This window comes from Hippocampus guttulatus, chromosome 2 (assembly GCF_054856545.1).
Source record: "Hippocampus guttulatus isolate MCC_2025c chromosome 2, RoL_Hgut_1.0, whole genome shotgun sequence".
Taxonomy (NCBI): Eukaryota; Metazoa; Chordata; class Actinopteri; order Syngnathiformes; family Syngnathidae; genus Hippocampus; species Hippocampus guttulatus.
This window is the reverse complement of record NC_141262.1, coordinates 25,644,056-25,666,721: the sequence shown is the minus strand read 5'-3', so window position 1 is coordinate 25,666,721 and position 22,666 is coordinate 25,644,056. Positions and strand designations below refer to the sequence as shown.

Below are 22,666 nucleotides of genomic sequence, written 5' to 3'. Positions count from 1 at the left end.
GTTTACCTGCACAGGCCGTTCTCATGACAGAGGAGAGAACTCCGTCAGACCACTCATTGGTGGCGAGGTCATTTTCGCCATACAGCTCCCCGAGGCTCATCGATTTGGGGTTGAGAGGATAATCCTTTTGTGCCACGAGAGGAGCCGTGAATGGTCACAACAGTTTGAAGACACGATGCGGAAATAAAACGGAAATACCTGCACGAGCTCGTAGCCCGGCACTTCCTTGTTGCGCATGGCAATGAGGGCATTTTTCAGCGTCTTCCACGTGACGGTCTTACCGCAGCCCGTCTTGCCAACCAGCATGGACGAGTGTCGGGAGTTTTTGGTCTCATAGAGTTGGATGACTTTGGTCAGTGTGAAAGGGGTGACCTGCAGGCCTTTTTGACGAAGTTCCACCTGGATGGCTTCCTTGAGCTGCGAGACAAATGACAGCATGAAACAAACCAAATTTGGATTTCCGACGACACCGCATTAGGGGTGAAGCTCAACCTACCTTGCCATAGTCTATAACGGGCGTTTCTACATCAGGGAACAAGTCCTGGATGATACCGGTGAACAGCGGCAGGTCAGCGGATGTCAGTTTAGCGATATTCATATCTTTCATGGCCATGAGCAGGACCTGAAGACGGAAATGGTCCGGGTGAGGAGTGGACGGAAATTGCATGGAAACCTCCTCGTTCTGTCCAAAAGACTCACTTCTTCGCCGGGGACGTTCGGGCAGACACGTCGCTTCTTGCCTGCGTAGCGGAGCAAGGAGGTGAGCGCGCGGAGGCCAAAGTCGTAGTGATCCTGTTTGGACAGCTGCTGCATGGCCAGGGAGTAAAGGGTGAACACCTTCTTAGCCAGTAGCTGCCAACAAGGAGTCAGAAACGGTGCGGATGTTTTAGTTTAGAGCAGGAGTGCCCAAAAAGTTTCGTCCTCGAGAGCCCCTGTCCAGTCCGTTTTAGATAATAATAATAATAATAATAATAATAATACATTTTATTTATAAGCGCCTTTCAAGACACCCAAGGACACTTTACAATAACAAAAAACACAAAACAAAATGTCTCCCTTCATCCAACAAACCAACGACAAGGATCGTTGTCAGGCTTCTACAAAGCTGATCATTTGAATCAGGCGCGTAGGAGGAGGGAGACATCTGAAACGGACTGGATAGAAACTCTCGAGGACTGGGCTTGATGTAGAGATGAGTCATTTCCATTCGTACGACACCTTGCAGTCGTTAAAGCCCTCTCCAAACAGGATGATCTCGGCAATTAGAGTAGAGTCTGGCACCACCATTGAGATCGGTCGGAACATGGACTTAAGGTTATCTGGAAGCTCGGAACGACCGGCGTAACCTAAGAAAAAAAAAAAACAGAGAGGAAAGAGTGGAAATATCGCAAGAGTTCATTTTTCAGGAAAGCACTTCCTCAATCGTTGACCAACCAGGATTCATTGTGATAAAGACGCCGCACGATGCCACCAGGGCGATGTTGTGTTCTTCAAACTGGAACCTGGTTTGCAGCGCCGAGAGGGCGGACAGAATGGAAAGGATCTGCTGGGCCACCACGGACAACACCTCGATGTTGATTCGGTTGAACTCGTCGAAGCAGCCCCACGCTCCCGTCTGGCTCGGCGGCGGGGCGGGCGATTGGTCATTTGGCAAGCCGAGCGACGGCGCGATAGCTCGCTCTCCTGCCGACTTCCTACCTGCGCCAGGCCGGAGAACATGCGGCCCATGGACTTGTAGTCGAGTCCTTCGGAGCAGTTGATGACGATCACGTACATCCCTAAACTCTTGCCCAAGTCTTTTGTGGTCTCCGTTTTCCCAGTGCCGGCGGGCCCTTTGGGAGAGCCGCCTCGATGCAGATGGAGCGCCGTCGTCAGGGTCATGTAACACCTGGGGCATGTTGTCGTTTTCTTCTGTGAAATATAATTCGCCGTCCTCTCTTTTTGAGGATCCACTGAAATCATGAGCTCGCTACCTGTCCGTAAGTGGCGTGATGACAAGGCGTCCGGAGTTCCCCAAGTACTCGTATCCATACGTGAAATGCGTATTGGTCTGTCGGATGATGCAGTTGTTCAAATCCTGTGGCCAGAGACAAACAAATAAGCCTTCAAGGTTAGCATCTTGCCGATGACCGGGAGGGACGCGGTGTTCCTCGGACAGGCATCGTGAGCGGCCCTACTTTTATTTAAAGAGCGGCGAATGTACGGCACCTTCTCCCAGTAGAGTCTCAGCTGGCACAGCCACTCGAACGCGTTCACGTCGTTGCAGCCTGCCTTGGCCAGTTTAACGATGACGTCCCGTGCGTGGACCTCCACTGTGACCAGGGCGACAATCTTCAGACGCAGCACCTTGGACAGGTTGCTACGGATCATATCAGAATATCGCCTAAGCAGGGACACCTGAGGGTGAGGGGGAGGGAGAGGGGGGGGGGGGGGGAGCTTGTAAGTTCATCGAGTCTAGCTGCGCTTTGGAAACTAGCATCTCACGTCGCGGCCATTTGAGGTCGATGGGAAAGAATGAAAGCGGCAGAAAGTTGCGCGAGGCAGAACAAAAACCGTACCTGTTTCTTCATCATGGTTTTCAGGGGACCCTTGTCTTCTGTCTCCTTGCAGGTCGTGAGCGCCTGGGTGACATCGGTTGTCCACTGGATCTGGCTGGCCGTAATGAGCATCTAAAGATACAAAGTCCAAGAGAATTGATCTCGTCGAAAGTGATAGTTGTCATGAAATTGCCATCGGGTTACCTGTCCCGGCCAGTCTTTGGACCACTTGTCCCGCTGGCTTTTCATCTTCTTGAGCGCAACCATGCAGTCGTACAGGGAATTCTTCAAAGTGGCGCGCATGATCTTCTCGATATCGCACAGCCAAATCTAGACGGAACACGAGCCGGTTCAACTCTGGTTTTGAAACTTGCCGCCGCGAGCTGTCCCGCTCACAACGATCGCACCTCCACAGGCTTGTCCAGTGGCACCGCCTTAATAAATTCCACCAGCTCTCCGTCCGAGGAGAACATGGCAGTGGCGTCTAACCTTCTGGCCACCTGCGAGAGACACAAAGACGCAATGGCGGCGCTCAGCTGGTACGACACACGCGATCATCTCGTCTTATCGGCGCAGGCGACTTTTGCCTTTTCTGTGCGCAGGCTCTTGATGTTGTCAAAACACTTCTTGAGATGCGGCTGCATGGCCTCCGGGTTCTGAGACTGACCCAGGATCTCCAGAACGTCGTCGTTGGACAGGAAGTAGAACCGTGGGAAAATCTGCCTCTTGGTTTCCAGGTACATGTCCAGCGCCTTCTGGATCTCCTCCAGCTTGGCATTCATGTTGGATAATGTCTCCTGCAAGCCTGAGCAATCACAGGCCAGATAAAAGGAGCCATTCAGCACCTGGACTCGAGTCAAGACGTCCGATGAAACCGTTTTGAAATACCGGGATGGTGCGTTCCCTGCAGGGCGTTGTTGTTCTCATGGAGCCGGGTCATGATGATCTTCCAACTGCCGCTAATTTCTTGAAATTCTTTGCACTCTTGCGGGAGCTGCTCCCTGATGTCCTTCCCTTGGAAAATGTTCTGTTGGAGCGGAAGAACATCACGTGAAAACGCTTCGCAAGAGTCAAACGGCAGAGGATGGGAGTCGGCCTCGTTTTGGAACCTCAAGATAGATCCACTGGCGTTGCACCGTGAGCACCATTTCGATGATTTCCATAACTTGGGAGAGCTGACGTTCCCAAGTGTCCACCTCCTTGTCGAAAGCTTTGACAAATCGGGAGGCCTTCATGGTGGACAGTGTCACCTGGTTGTCTTCCAAGGCCTGGAAAACGTCCTCTGTGCCCCTGCAAAGATATCTTTTGTCAGCCCTCCCGGCTTCCAAATTTCACTTCTCGGGCTCACCTGAGACGAAAGTGGCCTTTGTCTTTGTAAGGTATAATATCGAGGATCATTTCATCCCACGTCTTGACGATCTCTTCCAGACCCTTTGAGAGAAAAACAACAAAAGTTTTGATTTGCCAGCCAGAGGCAAATTTTCCCCACCTCGATTCGGGTCATTACGAGGCACCTGTTCTATGGAGAGTTCCTTGCTGGCGGCCCCAGAGATCTCGCCGATCTTGTCTGCAAACTTGTCGAAACCCAGCGAGATAATCTTCTCCAGGTTGAAATCATCACTGGTGTGGTCAAAGGAGCTCTGCACATGATCACAGATCTGCTTCCAGTGTCTGAAGGAGGCGCGGCAGTGGGAGGGGCATTATTTGGAGACTCGGACTCAAGTGGACTTATTACACGGAGACTTGGACTCAAGTAACACTCTTGCGTGATTGACACGTTACCTCTCTCTCATCGCTGGGTTCCTCATGTCAGCGATAAGGGGGACGATTCTCCTGAATTGGTCGACCCTTTTTTTGGACACGTCCACAATGTCCCAGTTCTTATCCTGCAAAGCATAAAAATAAACCACAAAGTCAAAGTCGAGTCGCGATCAGATCTCTTGCCGTCCCATGAAGTCGGACCTTGAGCTGTCTCTGGAGTTTGTGGAGGATTTTATAGATTTCCTGTGCTTTGCTCTCCATGTTCTCAGTGCGAAGCGTCACAAACTGATCCCCCTTCCATTCGTCCCAGTTGGACTCCCACTCCTGCGTGATCTCCCACACCTGCTGCAAGAACTCCATATCCTGCAACCGCAGAGTCCAAATCAGCAACTCGTTTGTCCTGGAATGATATCTATTGATATGTCAGACCTTCTCCAGAGCTTGGATGGTTTTGGAAGGTTCCTGCTCGATCTTGAAGAAGCTCAAGCCTTTCAGAATAAGGCTCTCCTCCTCTTTTAGCGCCTCAAGATGTTTGTGGTGCTGTGCTGTTGTCCTCAGGGCCGCGACGGTGCCGATGGCAGGATCAAACGGACCTGGGAGTGCGAAGAAGCACACGCTGTTGGTTTCACGTATGAGGAAGGGTCGGGGTCCAAATCTCAGGCACGCTTAATAAAAGTGCGTGTGGGACCTGTGGTGTTGAACTCCTGCACAGCGGTATGGATCTTCTCGGTGAGTTCATCGGAGGAGCTGAGCAAGTCGCTCTTGAAATTTTGCTTTTGCCCTTGCAGCATGACGTCGCTGTCCACGAGGACCTGCTGGAACCAGTCCCACTTGGTGTTCAGTGTGCCACGCAGGTCCTGAAGCTGAGACGGCAAAATAAAGAAATAAATGAATAAGTTTGTGGATGATGCACCTCATAAAGTGAGCGTCAGGTCGATTCAAACACTGTATGTAACCCATTCAATTTCTTGACAGCCAGTTGCCGCAGCACATACGGCATCGCGCTTACTGTCGGATCCAGAGGGAAACCATATTTGTCCAGAACAGCAAACTGTTCATAGATCAGAAGAATGTCATCCTCTGTCTTGGCCAAATTGCTCTGGAAGGACTCCAGGAGCCCCAGGCTCTCACTGAGCTCCATAAGAGTCGTGTTGGGTTGGCTCAACCTCAAAACAGAGAAACAAAACAAAGTCCAAAATTCCGCTTCAAAAAAAAAAAAGATCTTTGCGTTCTTCTGCTGCCACCCTTCGATGACACACCTCTTGGCATTACGATTCATGGAAGCGTGCATCTCTTTGAGGGAGCTGCTGGCGATGCGCACGAGGAGCTGCATGAACTTGGTCTGCCACTGGCTGCAGTGCTGCACCAACGACGTCTTGAGCGGCGAGCAGTCCAGCACAATGAAATGGAAGTTCGTGACCGTCTCTTCCTGCTGGATACTCGTTTCTATTTCCGTGTACCTTGAAGTTCATTGCGGCCTTTTAAGTTGATTGCGGCAAAATGACAAAATTCGACAAACACGATTGGGAATATGCTGGCGGTACCTGTGTATGTCCGCATCAAAAGAGGCAACCGGTTGATTCAGCTTTTGGTAACGTTGGATGTAGGAGTCCTTGTTGGTCTCCCAAATGTCCCTGTATTTGTCCCAGGTTGTCAAATATTCCTTTAGATGGCCAGCGGTGGCTGCCATCCCGGCGCCAACTGCCGCCTGTATGCCTTTAATTTCCTCATCGCGCTCTAAACAATCAAGAAAAAGCAAAGTTAGAAAGGCACTTCAGCAGGTGACTAGCGGACAAATGAGTTGCCCCCGAACCGATGTTGACGTGTATGGGATTCTCGTGGGATTGTTCGCCGGAGAGCAGCTCGGGGAGTCGCTTGAATTTGGAGATGGTGCTGATGATCTGAGGTAGGATGTCCAAGATCTGACCCAGCTCTCGGAGCGTCGGGGAGAACTCAACCTGTCAGTTAGATACATAAAAACAATGAAACGCTCAATACAAGCAAACATGAGCACTCGAAGCCTTGACTGCTAAAATGAAGTTTCGGGAAAGGACGAAAGGTAGCAAACAATGAATGACAACCCTATCGGGGGGACAGGGGGCCGCTACAGTGCACGGCTTATCATGTTATCGGGTTACAGGGTGGGCAAAAGGGTTAAAATGTGTGCACATTTGTTACATTTGAAGAAAGGCCGGTGTGGATCGAACCAGACAAATGTCGCCCGTACCCTGAGTTCGGCTTTGGGGTCTGCCTGGCGTAGTGACACCAGCACTCGAAACAAAGGGGTGGGTGAGGACTTGCGGTCTCCGTTGATGGCCTGCGCTAACTTCTGCATGGAGCGCTTGACGTTGGTGCGTAGGGCCTGCTCCAGCATGTGGTCCACCTTCTCCGTGTACGTGACCCAGTGCTCTTGCACCTACGGCAAGCAGAGTCACACTTCTGTTCGTTGCAACCTTAACGTCCTTATGGGGGTATCACATTGAGTCGAAAATACATGACGCAGACCCGGTCTTGAGAAACACTACTTGTTCAAATCCAGGGATGAGTAAAGGAATGCGAGTGATCAGACTGAGGTTATTCAAGTTCACAAAGACTAAAAGTAAAATACAGAAAACAGTTTCATTATACAAATAAAATAAAAATGACAATTCATTAAAAAAAAAAAAACAACCCTTACGTTTATAAAAACCTTTTCATTTTATTTGGTATTGCTGAACGTACGTACAGAAGAAGGAAGGTCAAGGGAGGTCGTTTGAGAATTGTAGTTTACTGTATTGTTCTATACTTTGGGATCTTTGACAAATACTGTAGTCCATACATTAAAAAAAAAGAAGAATTAAAAAAACAAATACTAAAACTAATGAAAACTAAATTGAACGCATTTTGGAAAAAATGAATACAAACTAACAAACCTGCTCTAAAAACTGATTAAAACGACCTTTTTTTTTTTTTAACTCATTCAGTACCAGCCAAATCTAGACCAAGTCTGAAAAGACGTTTAAAAACGTCTTTGGGAGTGAATGAGTTAAAGGTCATCACAAAATAAAAACTAACTACACCGAAATATTCCAAACGATGAGAACAGACCTCAGGCCCATCTTTAGAGAAGGTGTTGTGGATGTTGGTCATGATGTCGACGGTGCGCTGAAGAGCAGAGCGCAATTGTTCGTGCTGTCGCTGCCGGTGAGTTCTCTGGTCGGTCTCAAACTCCCAATTCCTGACCGGGATGACAAACAATGCGCACAGCGGAAATTAAACAGACGCCGATTTTCTTCAAGGATTTGGTCAAGCTGTGCGCGACATGTAAAGCGCCGTCACCTGTACAGAGTCTTCCCGTCCAGCCGAACCAGCAGTGTTTCGCTGATCTGGCGACAGAGGTTCGTGATGGTCAGATTGGACGCTTTGTAGCCGTCAACTATCACCTGCACCTGCGGCGGAAAGATGCAGGGGAGCGCGGTCAACTCAGCTGAACATTAAAGTGAGAAGTGTTAACGAACGGTGACCTTGGAAACGTGTATGAGGCAGTCCTTGACAAAGGTGCTGGAAGAAATTTTAAACATCCAGAAGAGTTTGGTGAAGCCTGGCTGAATCTTTTTGTCAAGGACGTGGATTTTCTTGGAAAACAGACCCAGCTCGATGGGAGTGAGCATTCCGATGATCCTGTCGCACACAAGTTTGACGCGCGGTAAGGAAATGCCGCCGGAGCGGTTCCTTGGGGACAAGAACATGCTGAGATGCAGTGGGTGTCTGCTGACCGGTTGTAGTCCCGGGCCAAGTGCTGCGCTTTTTCCCTGAGGCATCGGAGGCCCTCGCGTTCCTGGTAAATCTCGTTCACAAACTCTGGGATGTCAAAATTTTGCCGGCTCCATAACCCGATCTCAGCAAAGAGGTTCAAAAGGTTGCTGTGAGGGAAGCGGTCACGTTGGGAGAAAGGGGAAAAAAAAAAACACAGCGAATGAGAAACGGCACTCGTGATGGCGGTGATTTTTTTTTTTTCTTCAGTGCCCCACTTGTCAAAGTTGACCTCGATCCTGTTGTCCTTGCCGTGCAACAAAAGGGGCCGCTCCAGCTTCTTGACGTACTGCAGCTCCAGACTCTGGTGCCACTCGGCAAACTTCTGCGTCACCAAGTCATTCAGATTGCGAATGGACTGCTCGTAGGTGACCAGCACCTGCCTGCAGCTGTGTGACTCGACCTCGATGGGGATCTTCTTGAGCACCTGTTTTGGGAAAAAAAGGGAGGTGGGAGTCATACTACGCGGAGATCAATCACGTCATGAGTGGCACGAATTTGTTGAGGCTCACCCCCATGAGGCTTTCCAAGTGGAATTTGAGGGCCCTCGCTCGGTGGGCTTGGCCTGCCAATGGTGGCATGTAGTCAGGGATTAACAACATCTTCCGATCAATTTGCTTCATGTTCATATGCATCTCCTTTTTGAAGATGCCATAGATTCCATCCACCATCTCGTCGATTTTGCTCTTGATCGACTGCGACAGGGCAGAGGACGCGGGAGACGGTATTTTATTTCGTTCGATTGCGAAGTCGTTCAACGCCGACCGAGGAGACGTGCGCATCGCTCCGAGAAACTCACCTTTCGGGCAGAAATGGTTTTAAAAATGTCCATCAGCCGAAGACCTTCCTCCACGGAGTTGACGGTCTTGAACACAGAGGTGATCTGGCTTTGTAACATGATGTCCAGATCTTTTAAAAATGCGCGGAACCTGAACACAAGGGCATACCAAGGACTTTGGAGTATTTCGGCTTCATTACGGTGCCGAGTCATGACGTTCCTACCTGTTGAACTCAATGTGCCATGCAGTGTTCTCAACCTCTAGGATGCCTTTGTCTACGGAGCGCAGGACCTGAAGGCCGTGCTGGAACTTGGTCTCGATCTTCATGAGGGACAGCGTGAGTTCCGGGCCCTGGTAGCCGCTGAACCACGGCAATGGTCTCTGGTCGCCGTCTTCCCAGCGGGCAAACTGCTGCTGGCTATCGCACACCTAGACACGGCGCAGAACGGACGGTTTGGACGGATTCGGAGCCATGATATCAAAGGCCAAATTACCTCAAGCAAATCTTTCATTCTTTGAATGCAGGCATCAACGGGGACAAAAATATTGGTTTGGTCTAGTAGCCAGCCTTTTTTAGAACTCCTGATGTGCAAAAAAAAGCGAGTGGAGATGTTATTTCAAAAACAGCACGAGAATACCAGCTGGGCGTGAATTGGATCGGTTTTTTTTTTTCGTCTTACTCGTGGTGCACCTCAGAGATACGCAAGTACATGTTCTTCCAGGTCAGGCAACACTGGATGCAGTCATTGAGGTCCTTCTTGCTGGAGATCACGTAGCCCTCAAAGATCCTGTCGAGGGAGATGGTCTTGATGCACAGGTGGATGATCTCATAACTCATCTGCAGCCACAAGCACAGCACAAGGTTTCGTTTGGGGAGCAAGTTGAAGAAAAAAAAATACATTATTCGAGAGAAAAAGGTGATGAGAAGCCAATTCTACTTTAGATCTGGCTTAGACTTGAAGGTATTTTGATGACTCCTATCGATTAAAAAAAAAAATGTTAATAGGCTCTGGAGCATTTTCCATGTGTACTACAGTAGTCTAGGATGCCCTATGCACAGAAATTAGCGTGCCTATGCAGAAAGGCTCAAATCTCGCCTGAAGACTTATTTTTATCCTCTGGCATATTTAGTTAAACCACACCTAGAATGAAAACCACCTCTTTTCCAGCCTCATACCCTGACATCTCTATTTAGGCCTGTTTTCCTGCCACTTCTCCAGACTCCTCCCCCTGTCTACATTCTACAACTTTGTGGTATTGATTTGAATTCGATTTATGGTTCGGCTCGACACAAACAAGCTTGACTTGACTCCTTTTAGAACGAGGGCGACGTACCTTCAGGAAGAGGCCCGTGATGCGCTCCTTGGTGTTGTAGTGGGTGGAGTTGATCCAGATGATGCGAATGACATATAATATGTGCTGTAGTTTGGGAGCGAGTTCGCTGATGGCGATGGTGCGCAATTCTTCACAGGGGCCTGCCAGTAAGGACAGGAAGTTCAGGTTGGACTGCGCTTCCACGGACGATTCCTGGGCACCAAATGATATCATGAGCTGACGTTTGGCGGCTGCAAAAAAGACTGGGTGAAAAATAGAGGACTCCACCTGTAGTTCCATGGCTAATTTAAAGAAGCGCTTGACATAAAGCGAGTTGGCCAGCTCCAACATTTTCTGAATGTGCCTGACGCCCGGCTTCTGCAGCTGCTTACTGATGTCTCTGAGCTTTTTAGAGTGACTCTCCCAGTACGCTATCTCCTGGAGCAGGCCACTGCTGTCGCTCCTGGACGTGTCTTGGATATTCAGCAGCTCCTTGATCTGGTCCGACCAGTGGATTAAGACGGCTAAAAATGCGAAGGAGGTGGTGGGGGGGGGTTAATCCACATCAAGTTGGGCTTCAGTGAACTGTTTGAGTTGTGTCATGCAAATCCTTACATTCCATCCTCTGCACTAGACGGGTGTCCTTGCTGCCTTCCTCAGCGCTGTCATTCAGGCCTTCCATTGGTATGTACAGCACTGTCTGATCTTCTTTCTTACTCACATTGTCTGTTCAAAACGGGAAACACAAAGCATGACACGCTGCACTCTTAATTTGCTTCCAGGTAGGGCTAAACAATTAATTGAATTCAAATTGACATCCCGATGTCATGGAATGATATTTATAAGAGGATTTTAAAAAATAATCAATGTTCAATCGCAACGTTGAGGAACATGTTTCAAAATTGCTGAGCCTTACTTCCAGTATAATATGATGGCACTCAAGCCACTTCGTACCTGTGAGGATGGCCAGATAGGTATGCATGCCGTTGATGTAGTTGTCCTTGATGCCCGCTTCCCATTCGCTGCTGATGTCATTTTCGTCCGAATGCAAACTCATCACAAAATTAAGCAAGCTCTCGTTGGGGTCGCCCTGCACCGTGCTGTATTCCACTTCTTCGTAGAAATTCTCCGGAGTAATCACGGCTCCTGGCTCACGCATAAAGTAGGCCAGCTGCTCCACCACCTGAAATGAAAACGGCTTTTCTAATGCCCGTTCAAATGAAAGCACGCTGAGTTGAGAGTGCAGTCGGCCACTGTACCTGTGTTGGAACGGTGTATTCGACTTGCAATGTCATGCTTGCGTCTAAGTAGACCACCAAGATGGGAATAGAGGTGTCCTCAATGAACCGCTCAAGTGACTTCATATTTTCCTCCAGCCACAATTCTTTGGTGACACCCGAAATATCCACACAACGGATGAACTTCTGCGAGAGAGAAGGAGGGACTGATTAAAATGTCATTTTGCAAAACAGAAAAGATAACAGCCTCTCAAAACAAATGCCAATTACCTCGCAAACCTTCCTTAAGATCTCTAAAGGATCTATTTGTACAACGGGCTCGAGGTCAGTGGCCTCATCGTTGCTGTCAGTCTTCTCTTTATCGCCGTTTATGTTCTCTTCGTCATCGTTGAGGTCCTTATTCTCTTCGACATTCGTGTTGTCCATGTTGTTGTCTTTACTGTCCGCGTCAGCGTTGTTGTCGGGGTTGGGGTCATCACTGTCTTTGGCTTCATCGTTGGCAAGAGCACTGTCTTCAGTGTTGTCTTCATTGTTATCATTGATCTCGGATTCCTTCTCTTGCGTGGGAACTGAAGCTGTCGGGTTTACGCATCAGTCAGCAGAGGGCAAAATTTAATATTTTGGTGTGACTAGAAGTAGACCCGTATGGTATTTGGAGTGATACAATATGAAGTACAAACCAGCATCATTGTCGTTACTAGCTCGATTGTTGTTTTCGTTGTTGTCATCTGTGTTTTCAGTGTTTTCCTTGGTGTTACTCTCATCTTCCTTTTCCTGAGTGGGAACTTAAGCAGTCACAGGAGAGCACAAGAAAAAATCATCAGAGGGAAAAGCTATTCGGAAGAATAGATGAAACACATATTTCATATAAAGACGTCACGAGGAATAGACTTGCAGGTTATCTGGAGATTACTGGATGCAATTTACCAGCATCTTTGTTGTCATCCTCACCCTCGGGTGTTTCTGTGACATCTTGGCTTGACGACTCCATCGCTCAGCATTTACACATAATTTCAATTCTACAAAACAAACACCTCAAAGACAAGAGGAAAGTACAACAAAATGAGAAGCATTTGTTGAAACTCACACTCATATGAGACTTGAGAAAGTTTTCGAGCGGCGCGGTACAAGAGGCGCGTCAACGTCACCATAGTAACCATACGAAACAAGACGACTTCAAGTTGTGTTCCATAGCGTAGCTCCATTTACACGCTGGTGTTTTTAATTCGATTCAATCCAAAACGTAACAATTGAAATCATATTTTAGAACAATGGAGGCGTATTTTCATGGCATACGTACAAAACCACCCCGTGCACAGCGGCTTTTGGCAACTTTTTCCAAACATACCGTTTCAGAACGTTCTCCTTCTATTTTATCAGTATTCATTGCGAAAAAGTATCTTTTTCGGCTTCGAATAAAACGATTTGACAAAGCTAATTTCCGTAATAGTTGCAGGTGTAGGGCACTCCAATGCAAGCCATCAGGCTCAAAGTGACGTCATAAACATGTGCCGTCAGCTAATGACATCACCTAATGATGTCAACAAGTTGCCAAGTATAGCATAATTTGTATCTGTATTCAAAATGCGATATATTGAAACAATAATTTGTTAACGAAATGAATAATGTCTACCCAAAAGGGAAATAAATTGTATTTACAAAACCCCACAGTTACTGTAATGATTTCAAATTACCGTATACTTACAGTACAGTTCACGGTAAAAAAAAAAAAAAAAAAAAAAAAAAAAAAAAAAGTAGCAAACGTATATTTCAGCGACAGAAGAAATTACCATAAACGCACAGAAGAACAGCATTACTTTATTGAAGTGCTCAACTGCTTTGTTAAACCAAAATTATTTCATGAAAAATGACATAGCCTCTTTGCCTCATCATGTGTATAATGGCGTGTAATCATCTCTGGTATATTTACAGACTCTTTGTGACTGCTACCTTGTGATCTAGTCAACAAGAACAGTTTGAATAATGAATGTCAAGCCCAAAAGGACCTACGTTCACTGACCTTACAACACCACAAGGTCCCAACAATTCATTTGAAGAAGATTTTGGTACACTTACATATTGATTTATGTGATCAACCATGAACACATTTGGTACTAAAGAACCGTAAACGTGATGAGCATCACACATTCTTGAAAAAGGAAAGATTCTTGGCAAATGCACTGTAACTCATAAATTTAAAATAGAACAGTTTTATTGAGTGCTCAATTTCATTAAAAACAGCATTCCCTCCTTGCTAAAGATTTTTAATTAATCATAACCATCTCTGGGATATTTGCAGATGTACCATTGCAGTACGTGAGGTGACAACGGCAAACTGGTGCAGAATTTGCATTGTCATTATGTTACATAAGGCAAAAGCGATACAGTTGTTACTGCCGTTGAAAATCCAACATGCAGAAAATATATTTTTTAAATGCATCATAAAACAACAATCCATAAAGTATACAAATAAACAAGCTTGACATCAGTCCCTTTTCTACAGCTTAATGTTCACAAAGGTCGTTGGTACCTGGAAGAGTGATGGGGATGAGATGAGGTGCTTGCGGTGTTTGTTTGAAGGCCCTTTCACTCCAAAATGTTATTTTCGTGGCTTGAAACTCAACATGTGGCTTTCAAACGACAACAATCTGACATCCTTTCAAATAAATACACTGAAGATGAACCTCACAACCATCTCAAAGGGACGATGAGGTATTGTTTGATGTCTTGGTGAGCCGGCCCTTAACCCAAAAAAGACGAAATCGGGCAAACCATGGAGTGTTTAAAAACCTAGCGGGTGAGAGGCGACCGTTCCCCCGTTCTCCACCACTGCTGCGGAAATGGCCCGAAAGTTGTTATAAAGCTGCCTGGACTGGCTGGAACGCAGCGCCTTAATGTCCCGCACGAGTCTCCCGTGAGCCTGCGGGACCGAGGGAGTGTCAGCAAATCGCACAGGCCGCATTTGGAGTCAACATGTTTGACAATGTGCGTGTGTGTTTTGGAAAATATCTCACCTCCACACACCACGTCTCGCACAGAACCTTCTCATGTTGGGCCGTAGGGTCGCTCTGGCTCAGGGACCGTGACGCCCTGCGGGAGGACAAGAATCCCATCAAGCTACGCAGATATTTGGAGGTGTTTAGCATAACCACAAAAGAGGTCAACAAGCGTGTACCTTGAGAGGACAACAATCATGGTGTAAATGTCAATGGCACAGTCTGCGACTCTCATCAATACAAATTGCTCATCTGCAAGAAAATTAACATTTATCCCCTCTGTTTGCCAACCATGCCAAATGAGTTCTAGCTGGAGGTTTTGCATGCTCACCGATAATCTTCTTGCCGTGTTTGATTAGAAGCTCCTCGATAGCCACGCCAAATTGTTCAATGGCTTTGACGGCCTACGCAGCAGAAAAAAAAAGGTGACGAGGAACAAATAATAAAAAAATAAAGTCAAAGATAAAAGGGGATTCCAGTGATCAAGCTCTGACAACACACCATTTCACCACTTTGAGCCAGCTCAGGGTGGATAGTTCCTTGAAGTGTCAAACCTGTGCTCATGCCTGCCTTCCTAAAACAAGGAGAGCCAAGCCAGCTTTACTCTGAGATGAACTGTGAAAAATTCCAGTACATACAGTGTACCAGAGTCCTGAGTTGTTACCTCTTTACTCTCTTGGTGATTTCTTCCGCCAGGAGCCCGGCGTTGCCAAGTGGGTTCTTCAGGGCTTTTTGTAAGCTCTTCAACTGGTTACCCGCATTCTGAGGAGAAGGGTCAAAGTCAAAGACACGGTGCGAGGCGCTGGCAAGAGAAAAGAAAACGTGAATGTTCACCTGGAAGCCGTTGAGGGCCACAAAAAGCCTGAGGATGTCATTGGTGCCCTCAAAGATCCGGAAAATTCGCAGATCCCTCATCACCCTCTCGATTCCAGCATCCTGTCAAAAAACATTGCACATCGTAAGTGTGCATTCTTTGACTTGACTTTCTTCCGCCGCCAATGTCAGAAGATGTGGAGTGACCCCTCACTTTCATGAAGCCCATGCCGCCCATAACTTGAATACACTCGTCCGTCACAGTCCACGCGGCTTCCTGTCAGAGGTTCGCAAAGACAAAGATGCAGTCGAGCTCCGGAGACGCAGCAATCAGTTGACTTTCAAGGTCAAACGTTCTCACGGAAGCAAAGATCTTGCTGATGGCTGCCTCGATCTGGAACTCGGTCGCTCCGCTGTCCATGTTGCCGCTGATCATGTAGGCCAGAGACTGCGGGGAGTGCACAGAACCTATCGGCGTGGATTTATGGCGAGCCCTTCACATGTGCTGAACATCTACCGACCTCTGTGACGTACTGCAGCATGGCCATGCGGGCCACCTTCTCCTGGATGGCCCCATAGGTGTGGATCTTGTTGCCAAATTGGGTCCTGTTGGTTGCATGGTCCACCTGATGAATAGGAAACCAGTGTTTTCCAAAAATCTGCTCCTCTTGTGCGTTAAAAAAATGCAGGCGTGGCTGTAGTGTGGAAGTCGGAAGTCACCGCTTTGTTGATGGCTCCTTTCATGGTACCAGAGAGGGCGGCCGCCATGCCGAATCGGCCGTTGTTGAGGATGTTCATAGCCACCTTGAAGCCGCCTCCCACCTCGCCCAGCACGCAGTCGGCCGGCACGCGGACGTTGTCGAAGTAAACCTCGGCCGTGTTGGAGGCTTTGATGCCCATCTTCTTCTCCGGTGGCCCGCTGGGATATGAAAGAAAGAGATGATGAGCACAAGAGAAATATGTGAAGCGTTAGTCACCGGCATGATTGTGCCGATTTTTGAAGAGAAAAAAAAAAGGTTACTCTCACTGTGTCACGCCACCAAAGCTTTTTTCCACAACAAAAGCTGTGATCTTGTCCTTCATCTCTCCTGTCTTAGGATCCTTCATCGGTGTCTTGGCAAACACGGTGAAGATCTCAGCCAGACCGCCATTACTAAGAGCAAGGGGAAAAAATATATATCACAAGTGATCAAAGACTCAAGTCAATGCTTTTCATGTCAAAGCTTTTTGGGTGCATTTATGCAAAATGATGAATATTTTAAGTTACAATGTTTTCATTTGTGGGTACCCTACCTTTGCTATTTAGTACAAGAATGTGTATGAACTGAAGAGAAGTATTCCATTAAAATCATGCTGGCAGCATGTAAAAAGGCTGTTACAGGCAAACGGCTCAATGGGCAATGAAGTACAGACTCTTGCGACCACATTATCACATCAGACAACAAAGTGTATGCAGAAAGGTGGTGAAGATTGCACGACTGTCTGTGTCCGATGTGTTGTGTTGTGTTATTTTTATTATTTTGACTTCAAAATGGCGCCGCGAGAGTGGCTACCTTTCCAGCAGCTCCTATATTTTGTTGTTCTACTTCTTCCTTTCATAACTTTGCTGCTGTGAATTGGGAATTTCTCCATTGCGAGACTAATAAAGGTTTTCTTATTATAGTAATGACTGACTGAGTGGATATTGTAGCCCTTTTGTTGTTTATGTTTGCTTGTTTGTTTTTTCATGTTGATATTGGAAAAAATACATGTAAAAAAATTCTCAGCTCTGTAAGTATGCTACCTCGGTAGTCTCACCTTATCCAGATTTTGCTTCCATTGAGAATAAAGTACTGTCCGCAGGGGGACTGCACAGCTGTGGTTTTGATGGAAGCGGCATCAGAACCACTGGCTGGTTCGGTCAAGCAAAAGGCAGCAATGTGCTCACCTGGACATAACAAACCACAAATTGTTTGTGTGTCTCCTTCGGGGCGTAAAAATCACTGAGTGAGCGATCTTGGTTACCTGATGCAAGTTTAGGCAGGTACTTCTCTTTTTGTGCCGGATTCCCAAAAAGCAAAATGCCCTTGAAGCCGATAGACTGGTGGGCACCGAGCGTGATGCCGACACCAAGATCATGAGTGCCGACGATCTCCACCAGCCGGGCATACTGAGGAGGGATGGATTAGGATATCGCTTTATTAGGAGTGTGTAAAACTCATCCACGATGGGTCAATATCAAGCGTCCGCACCTGTGTGTTGGTGAGGCCCAGGCCACCCAGGTCAGCCGGCACTTGCAGGCCAAAGGCACCCATCTCTTTCAGGCCCTCCATCGTATGGTCCTCGACTTTCTCCAGTGCATCGTTCTTGGCCGAATCGTTCACCTCCTGTAAACGGCAAGTGAGTCACGAGGGGAACGAAAGAAAAAAATCACCAGCGAGCCACAGTGGTTTAAATTTTACCTCAAAAAACTTGCCCACGGGTGGCACAAGCTCTCGGAGGAACTGCTCCTGCTCTTCATTCAAGACTAAACACACAAGAGAAATTCATCATTAACGTTAAAAAATAATTTATCAGTGAAATGTTTGATTTACCGGAAGGGTAAGGAAACACTTGAGATGTGGCAATCTGCCCCTTGAAAATGTTGACAGCAAAAGATTTGGACTCCTGTGGGATAGTAAAAAGTACAAAGTCAACTGCAGCAGCCAAAAACACTATCAATCCGTGCGTTGCAATGTTTCGGGAAGCAACATACTGCGGTGGCCGTCTTGTTCTCCACTGCAGTGCCAGCATCTGTTGAGACTGCTTCTGGCTTCTCTAACACTGCCTATAGAGAGAGATACGCAGCAGCAAATTGTAGCTCAAATCAACATCTTACATTGATGTTATTTTCTAAGATTGTATGTTTGTGTTAAAATGACCCAAATACCATGTGGTGTTCTGGCTACATAAACAAAACTGTGACTTAGTGAAAGAGGTGGAAGTTTAGTGCAAGGGCACATAAGCAGAGCCATGTTATCAGCTCCCATCCCAAACTTTTTTGACATACCTATGTATTTTATTCACATGACTATAAAATCATTCTCTCACGATTGTGGCAACCACTAAAAACATGACTAATTCCTGTTTGTGTGCTGCTCAGGACAGCTGCAGTGTCACCTTAAATGTGGACCATGTGACTGGTGAACTTTCACCTACTTACTCGGAATAGGGTGATTGTGTTATATCACCATCAGTAGCAAGGCACTAGTGCAAAGAGTGATGTATACGGTGTGCAAGAAACATGACATTCAGAAAACGAATGCGTGCAGTAGTGATACTGTAGAAGGCATTCTGTGACCTACCTGTGTGGCTTGACTCGCATAGAGGCGTGTGTTGCTCACAGCCACGACAGCCTGGCGCCGAGCCCTGAATAACATGAACGGGTGTTGGTCTTTAGATATTAGTCAGCAACATAGCATGAAGATAAACTTCATATATCTCGCGATATATATATATATATATATATATATATATATATATATATATTGATCGTAAAGATGAACTCTACAAACCCAGTGAGTCCTGGTGCGATCCGTAGAGCTACACCACAAAGCGTAGACGACTGGGCCACTTTAAGAATCAGCATTATTTCCCGTCAACTGAAGAGAATAAAATACAAATAAAAACCCATAAAACAACAGAACCGAATTGAAAGTATTGGCTAACCGTTAGCATCGCGTCGACACCGACTGCCAAACGTTACGTCATGACCCATTCGACTAGAACGTCTGTTTGGGTAGTTCTCTACTTTGTACATAATTCAGTTAAATAATTAATCAGCAATCATATTTACATGACAAACCTGTGGAGGATATGACAAACGTCCTTTTCCGAGCAGGAGAAGTCCTCAGTCTTGGTAAGTGACAGGTTTTTTGTCTCCACTGCTTGACCGGGTTACCCGGATAATGACTACTCGTCGCGGTGAATCATGGGACATGTAGTTTTAGAGGGCAGACCAGTACGACAGTTCCAATTTGTCCATTGTTCTCCTAAAATAATTATAATTTATTGATTATCGCTTTTGTTTCATTTCACACAAGGTATCAGAATGTTCTTCGAAAAAAAGTTTGCATGTATAATTCAACATTGATTAGTGCTTACAATTCACAGATCAGATAAACTCTTTAGATACTTTCTGAAAACAACTGGTTGGGATTTATACAACATTGCAAAGTAACGCAAATCGTATGAATTGGGTGATCAATGTGACACATCACCTGAGCAAGTGCAGGTGACCGTGCGTAATTCTTATATCATACCATAAACTCATTTTTAGTCTTGGGTTTATGACTCAGCATGGGACTTGATTTTTTTGTTCTTCCCTTTTTGTGCTTGCTATGTCTTTGTTATTAATTTATTGTTTTATTTTTTTGTTGTTGTATGAATTATTTTTGCTTCATACACAGCACTTTGTATACAGCGGTGGCTGTTTTAAAGTGCTCTATAAATACAGCAGAGTTGAGTCGCCAGGCAGGGTTTCATGAAATAAAACTCACACGTATGCAGAACAATGCCCATCACACTCATAATAAAGCAGGAAACTATTCTAAATAAAAAACAACATTTTGCTGAGCTTTATTGCATAGTGTCATTTTCTTTTCATTGGCTTTGCTTTTGCGTGCTATCTAATAGTCTACTTCAACCCCAACCATTCTCTTGCTAACAGCCACAATGACACAAAAGTCTCTTAATTATAAATGTTGATTTTAATGATGATTGTTCTTGCTTATATTATGAGTGTATATGCAAGACTGGTGTTTGTGTGCATTTTCTTAAAATATTTCATGTAACCATGACTGTAGGTGGTGACCCTCAATCACTGTGTGACTTCAATTAATTAACTGTTCTACAGAATATGTAGAACAGTCTAGAAGAGTAGAACTTCTACTCTTTGACCAGGTTGTGTGTTTGCGTTTTGAGTCGCGAGTGCTGTCATCTTCTAAATCTTGTAGTCAATACTACGTAACATATAACAACTGTGGCAGACTATCTACGCCTCTAAGAATACTGCATCCATGGGAAAATGAATGAATAATCGCAAGTGTCAACAATTTCCTATTGGCATGATATGGGCGTGCCCAGGCTGGATGTCTCGCCTTTAGCCCCGCCCCTGTTGACAAACTTAACTGACTCAAAGCGCCATAAAAGCGTGACTTTGCAATTGCCCCCCCACACCCTCTGCCTTGTAAAAACTAAATTAAAATAAAGATTGTGTTTGTAAATGAAAAAAAACAAACAGAAATGGATTCCACCAAACCAACCCTCTTTTAATTTTCCATCTGTATGAGCATTCACACAAACTCCTGAGCATTCCCTGGACTACGGTGATTAACATCAGACTTGTACACGGCGGCCAAACCAGATTTGCCCCTGTCCACAACTTGCGATCATCACAAGGGACGTGATGTAGTACGGTATGACAAATTTCAAATTCCCTTTCTATCAAAATAGAACATATAATTGAATGGAGATTTATGACACAAATAAAATTGGCCCAAGATCGTTACTCTTATTTTAGCACACAGGTTATTTTAAGGATCATGAATTAAGCCAGTCATGGCCACTTAGTGTCCACTCATAAATGGAAAACATGTCATTTAATAAAACATAATATTCCTCGTCACCTGACCTTTGAAACGCGCGAAAAAGCCTCATTCAAGGGGCTCCTAAACAATGCCCATATTTCGACTTCCTGAAGGGATGGGTTGGAGCATTGCCTGCAGCCTCTCGTTTGTGGTGAGTGTGAGTGAGTGTGCGTATCTGTAAGTTGAGGGGTTCGTTGTTTTTAGTGGATAGCTCTACTTTACGAACGGCAAAGGGGAGATGGAATCCTAAAGTTTAAATGCAGTTTTATTAGAAGGGGAAAAAAAGACGTCTGCACCGCAGGTCGTTAGTTCCAGAACACAACTCTCGTAAATAAAATCAATTCCTCCTTCTCTTACTTCAACAGCCAATCAGAACCTGTCACCGGGTGCGCTGAGAGGGTGAGAGAAGTGCGCAACTGCTCACGCACGCACCTTAGAGGGAACATTGCTGACAGTGTCTGAAAATTCATAGTGCAAAGGTGGTACAGTATATAATTTTATATGACATAGGCCTATTTCGTCCATGAAACTTGACATATTTTAACCTTCACAATGGCATCAATATCAGGCATCTAATCCTGAGGAGCAGACAATTTCAGAATGTCATTTCATGGTCGTCAGTGCGCCCTCAGTGGGCAAAATTGGTAACAAAAATTGCTGTCAGTGAAAAATTGCAGGTAATGTGTACTGTCTACACGAGCCGGATTGAATCCGCTAAGGACCTGGTTGTGGCCCGCGGGCCATACGTTAAGCACCCCTGCATAGGCTTTTAAACTGTTAAGCATGTATTTAAAATGAAATGGTTCCAAAATCGTCTGCTGTGTTATCCAAGCCCTTGGTTTGTTTTTCCCAACCTCCTCACTAAAAATGTGATTTGAAATGTGCTAGGTTACCAATTAAGTTGTAAAAATCTTACCTGTATGGATATCAAGTCACAGTTAGTACAAAGTATGCCAAAGTTGCACAATAGTGTGGCCCTTCATGGGTTTGTAAGGGGAATAAATACAAAGCATGTAATAAATGAGATACTTAGGGAGGTGTTACTTTCTGTCAGTACAACCCCAAAGGTCATTATTGTGGCCACTCATCTGTAAGAAGCAATCTTGTTAAATTCTTTATAATATTGATTTTTTTACAACTTCTGACAGCGAGTACAAGCACCTGCGACATGTGCCAACATTCACATAAAGACTACCTTGTGCCAAGTTACACCACAGGTTACATAATGAGAAAGCTCGTGGTAACCCATGTGGCGCTAAGTAATACGCTAAACCTCAGAATCTTGTGTGAAATGTGTCATGTGAACGTGAAACTGCCAAGACACAAATATCCAGAAACATCACTCTCCCAAATAAATTGCCAACGTGCCAATTCGGTTTGCTGTTGGACTTTTGAACTCTGAGAGCAAGTTCAATAGATGACAAGCAAACAGGATGTGTATTGAAATAAAAAGATGTTTTATTGTGCTATTATGCTAACCCCAGCAGCTACTGGCGGCTACTGGTGGCTTGTCAACTTGTCATGTGGATGCAAAATGTCACAGGGCCACCATGAAAGCCTCGATGGCGCTGACGGCTGACCTACTTTGACCCAATAATTGTGTTTACATAACTCTTCCACACTCACCGTGCTTGTTACTTACTGTTTGAGCGGTTTTTATGGCTCACCTTATTCTTGCTCGGGTCTCGCCATCCACACGCTCGCATTTCATCAGGCCACATGTCATGACACCCCATGTCACATCACTCACTCACTCAGTCCCCGGTCTGGCAATTTCCAAAACGCTGGAGACATTGGATTAACTGTAAATTTAACATAGCGAGGACGCAA

At 45.9% G+C, this 22,666-nt stretch overlaps 2 protein-coding genes across 2 annotated transcripts in view; both read right to left on the bottom strand.

Moving 5' to 3' along the window:
- Nucleotides 1–12,412, bottom strand: part of dnah2 (dynein, axonemal, heavy chain 2) — a 29,459-nt gene extending 17,047 nt beyond the window's left edge. The window contains 43 exon segments of the mRNA XM_086104965.1: nt 7–124; nt 199–417; nt 497–622; nt 700–852; nt 1,219–1,346; nt 1,435–1,615; nt 1,699–1,888; nt 1,974–2,077; nt 2,209–2,397; nt 2,559–2,669; nt 2,742–2,867; nt 2,945–3,342; nt 3,426–3,564; nt 3,647–3,827; nt 3,886–3,968; nt 4,052–4,208; nt 4,320–4,423; nt 4,500–4,661; nt 4,728–4,891; nt 4,987–5,161; nt 5,308–5,464; nt 5,558–5,758; nt 5,843–6,035; nt 6,112–6,256; nt 6,526–6,714; nt 7,386–7,515; nt 7,617–7,726; nt 7,802–7,958; nt 8,054–8,200; nt 8,309–8,517; nt 8,603–8,785; nt 8,890–9,019; nt 9,093–9,298; nt 9,364–9,451; nt 9,550–9,707; nt 10,205–10,396; nt 10,472–10,707; nt 10,799–10,909; nt 11,138–11,366; nt 11,443–11,607; nt 11,692–11,996; nt 12,102–12,206; nt 12,349–12,412. Of these exon segments, the coding sequence (XP_085961091.1) occupies nt 7–124; nt 199–417; nt 497–622; nt 700–852; nt 1,219–1,346; nt 1,435–1,615; nt 1,699–1,888; nt 1,974–2,077; nt 2,209–2,397; nt 2,559–2,669; nt 2,742–2,867; nt 2,945–3,342; nt 3,426–3,564; nt 3,647–3,827; nt 3,886–3,968; nt 4,052–4,208; nt 4,320–4,423; nt 4,500–4,661; nt 4,728–4,891; nt 4,987–5,161; nt 5,308–5,464; nt 5,558–5,758; nt 5,843–6,035; nt 6,112–6,256; nt 6,526–6,714; nt 7,386–7,515; nt 7,617–7,726; nt 7,802–7,958; nt 8,054–8,200; nt 8,309–8,517; nt 8,603–8,785; nt 8,890–9,019; nt 9,093–9,298; nt 9,364–9,451; nt 9,550–9,707; nt 10,205–10,396; nt 10,472–10,707; nt 10,799–10,909; nt 11,138–11,366; nt 11,443–11,607; nt 11,692–11,996; nt 12,102–12,206; nt 12,349–12,412 (7,018 nt within the window).
- An 807-nt stretch (nt 12,413–13,219) lies between these two features.
- Nucleotides 13,220–19,152, bottom strand: acadvl (acyl-CoA dehydrogenase very long chain). The gene is made up of 21 exons (XM_086104964.1): nt 19,054–19,152; nt 18,764–18,850; nt 18,554–18,617; nt 17,965–18,036; nt 17,804–17,876; nt 17,672–17,736; nt 17,462–17,596; nt 17,235–17,379; nt 17,028–17,157; nt 16,258–16,383; nt 15,951–16,149; nt 15,752–15,856; nt 15,592–15,678; nt 15,445–15,507; nt 15,252–15,353; nt 15,082–15,179; nt 14,919–14,991; nt 14,749–14,821; nt 14,597–14,669; nt 14,436–14,511; nt 13,220–14,341 (listed from the first exon to the last, which is right to left on the bottom strand). Exons 2-21 carry the CDS (start codon nt 18,835–18,837, stop codon nt 14,204–14,206), a joined length of 1,971 nt encoding a protein of 656 aa, XP_085961090.1. The 5' UTR covers nt 18,838–18,850; nt 19,054–19,152; the 3' UTR covers nt 13,220–14,203.
- Nucleotides 19,153–22,666: the final 3,514 nt, after the last annotated feature.

What these genes read in the sequence shown, in the direction of transcription:
- acadvl (XM_086104964.1), bottom strand. Translation starts at nt 18,837, where the DNA reads ATGCTGATTCTTAAAGTGGCCCAGTCGTCTACGCTTTGTGGTGTAGCT. An exon ending in TGCTGCAGTACGTCACAGAG is followed by an intron (nt 15,679 to 15,751) that starts GTCGGTAGATGT and finishes CACTCCCCGCAG; the next exon opens with TCTCTGGCCTACATGATCAG. An exon ending in ATGATTGTTGTCCTCTCAAG is followed by an intron (nt 14,512 to 14,596) that starts GTACACGCTTGT and finishes GTCCTCCCGCAG; the next exon opens with GGCGTCACGGTCCCTGAGCC.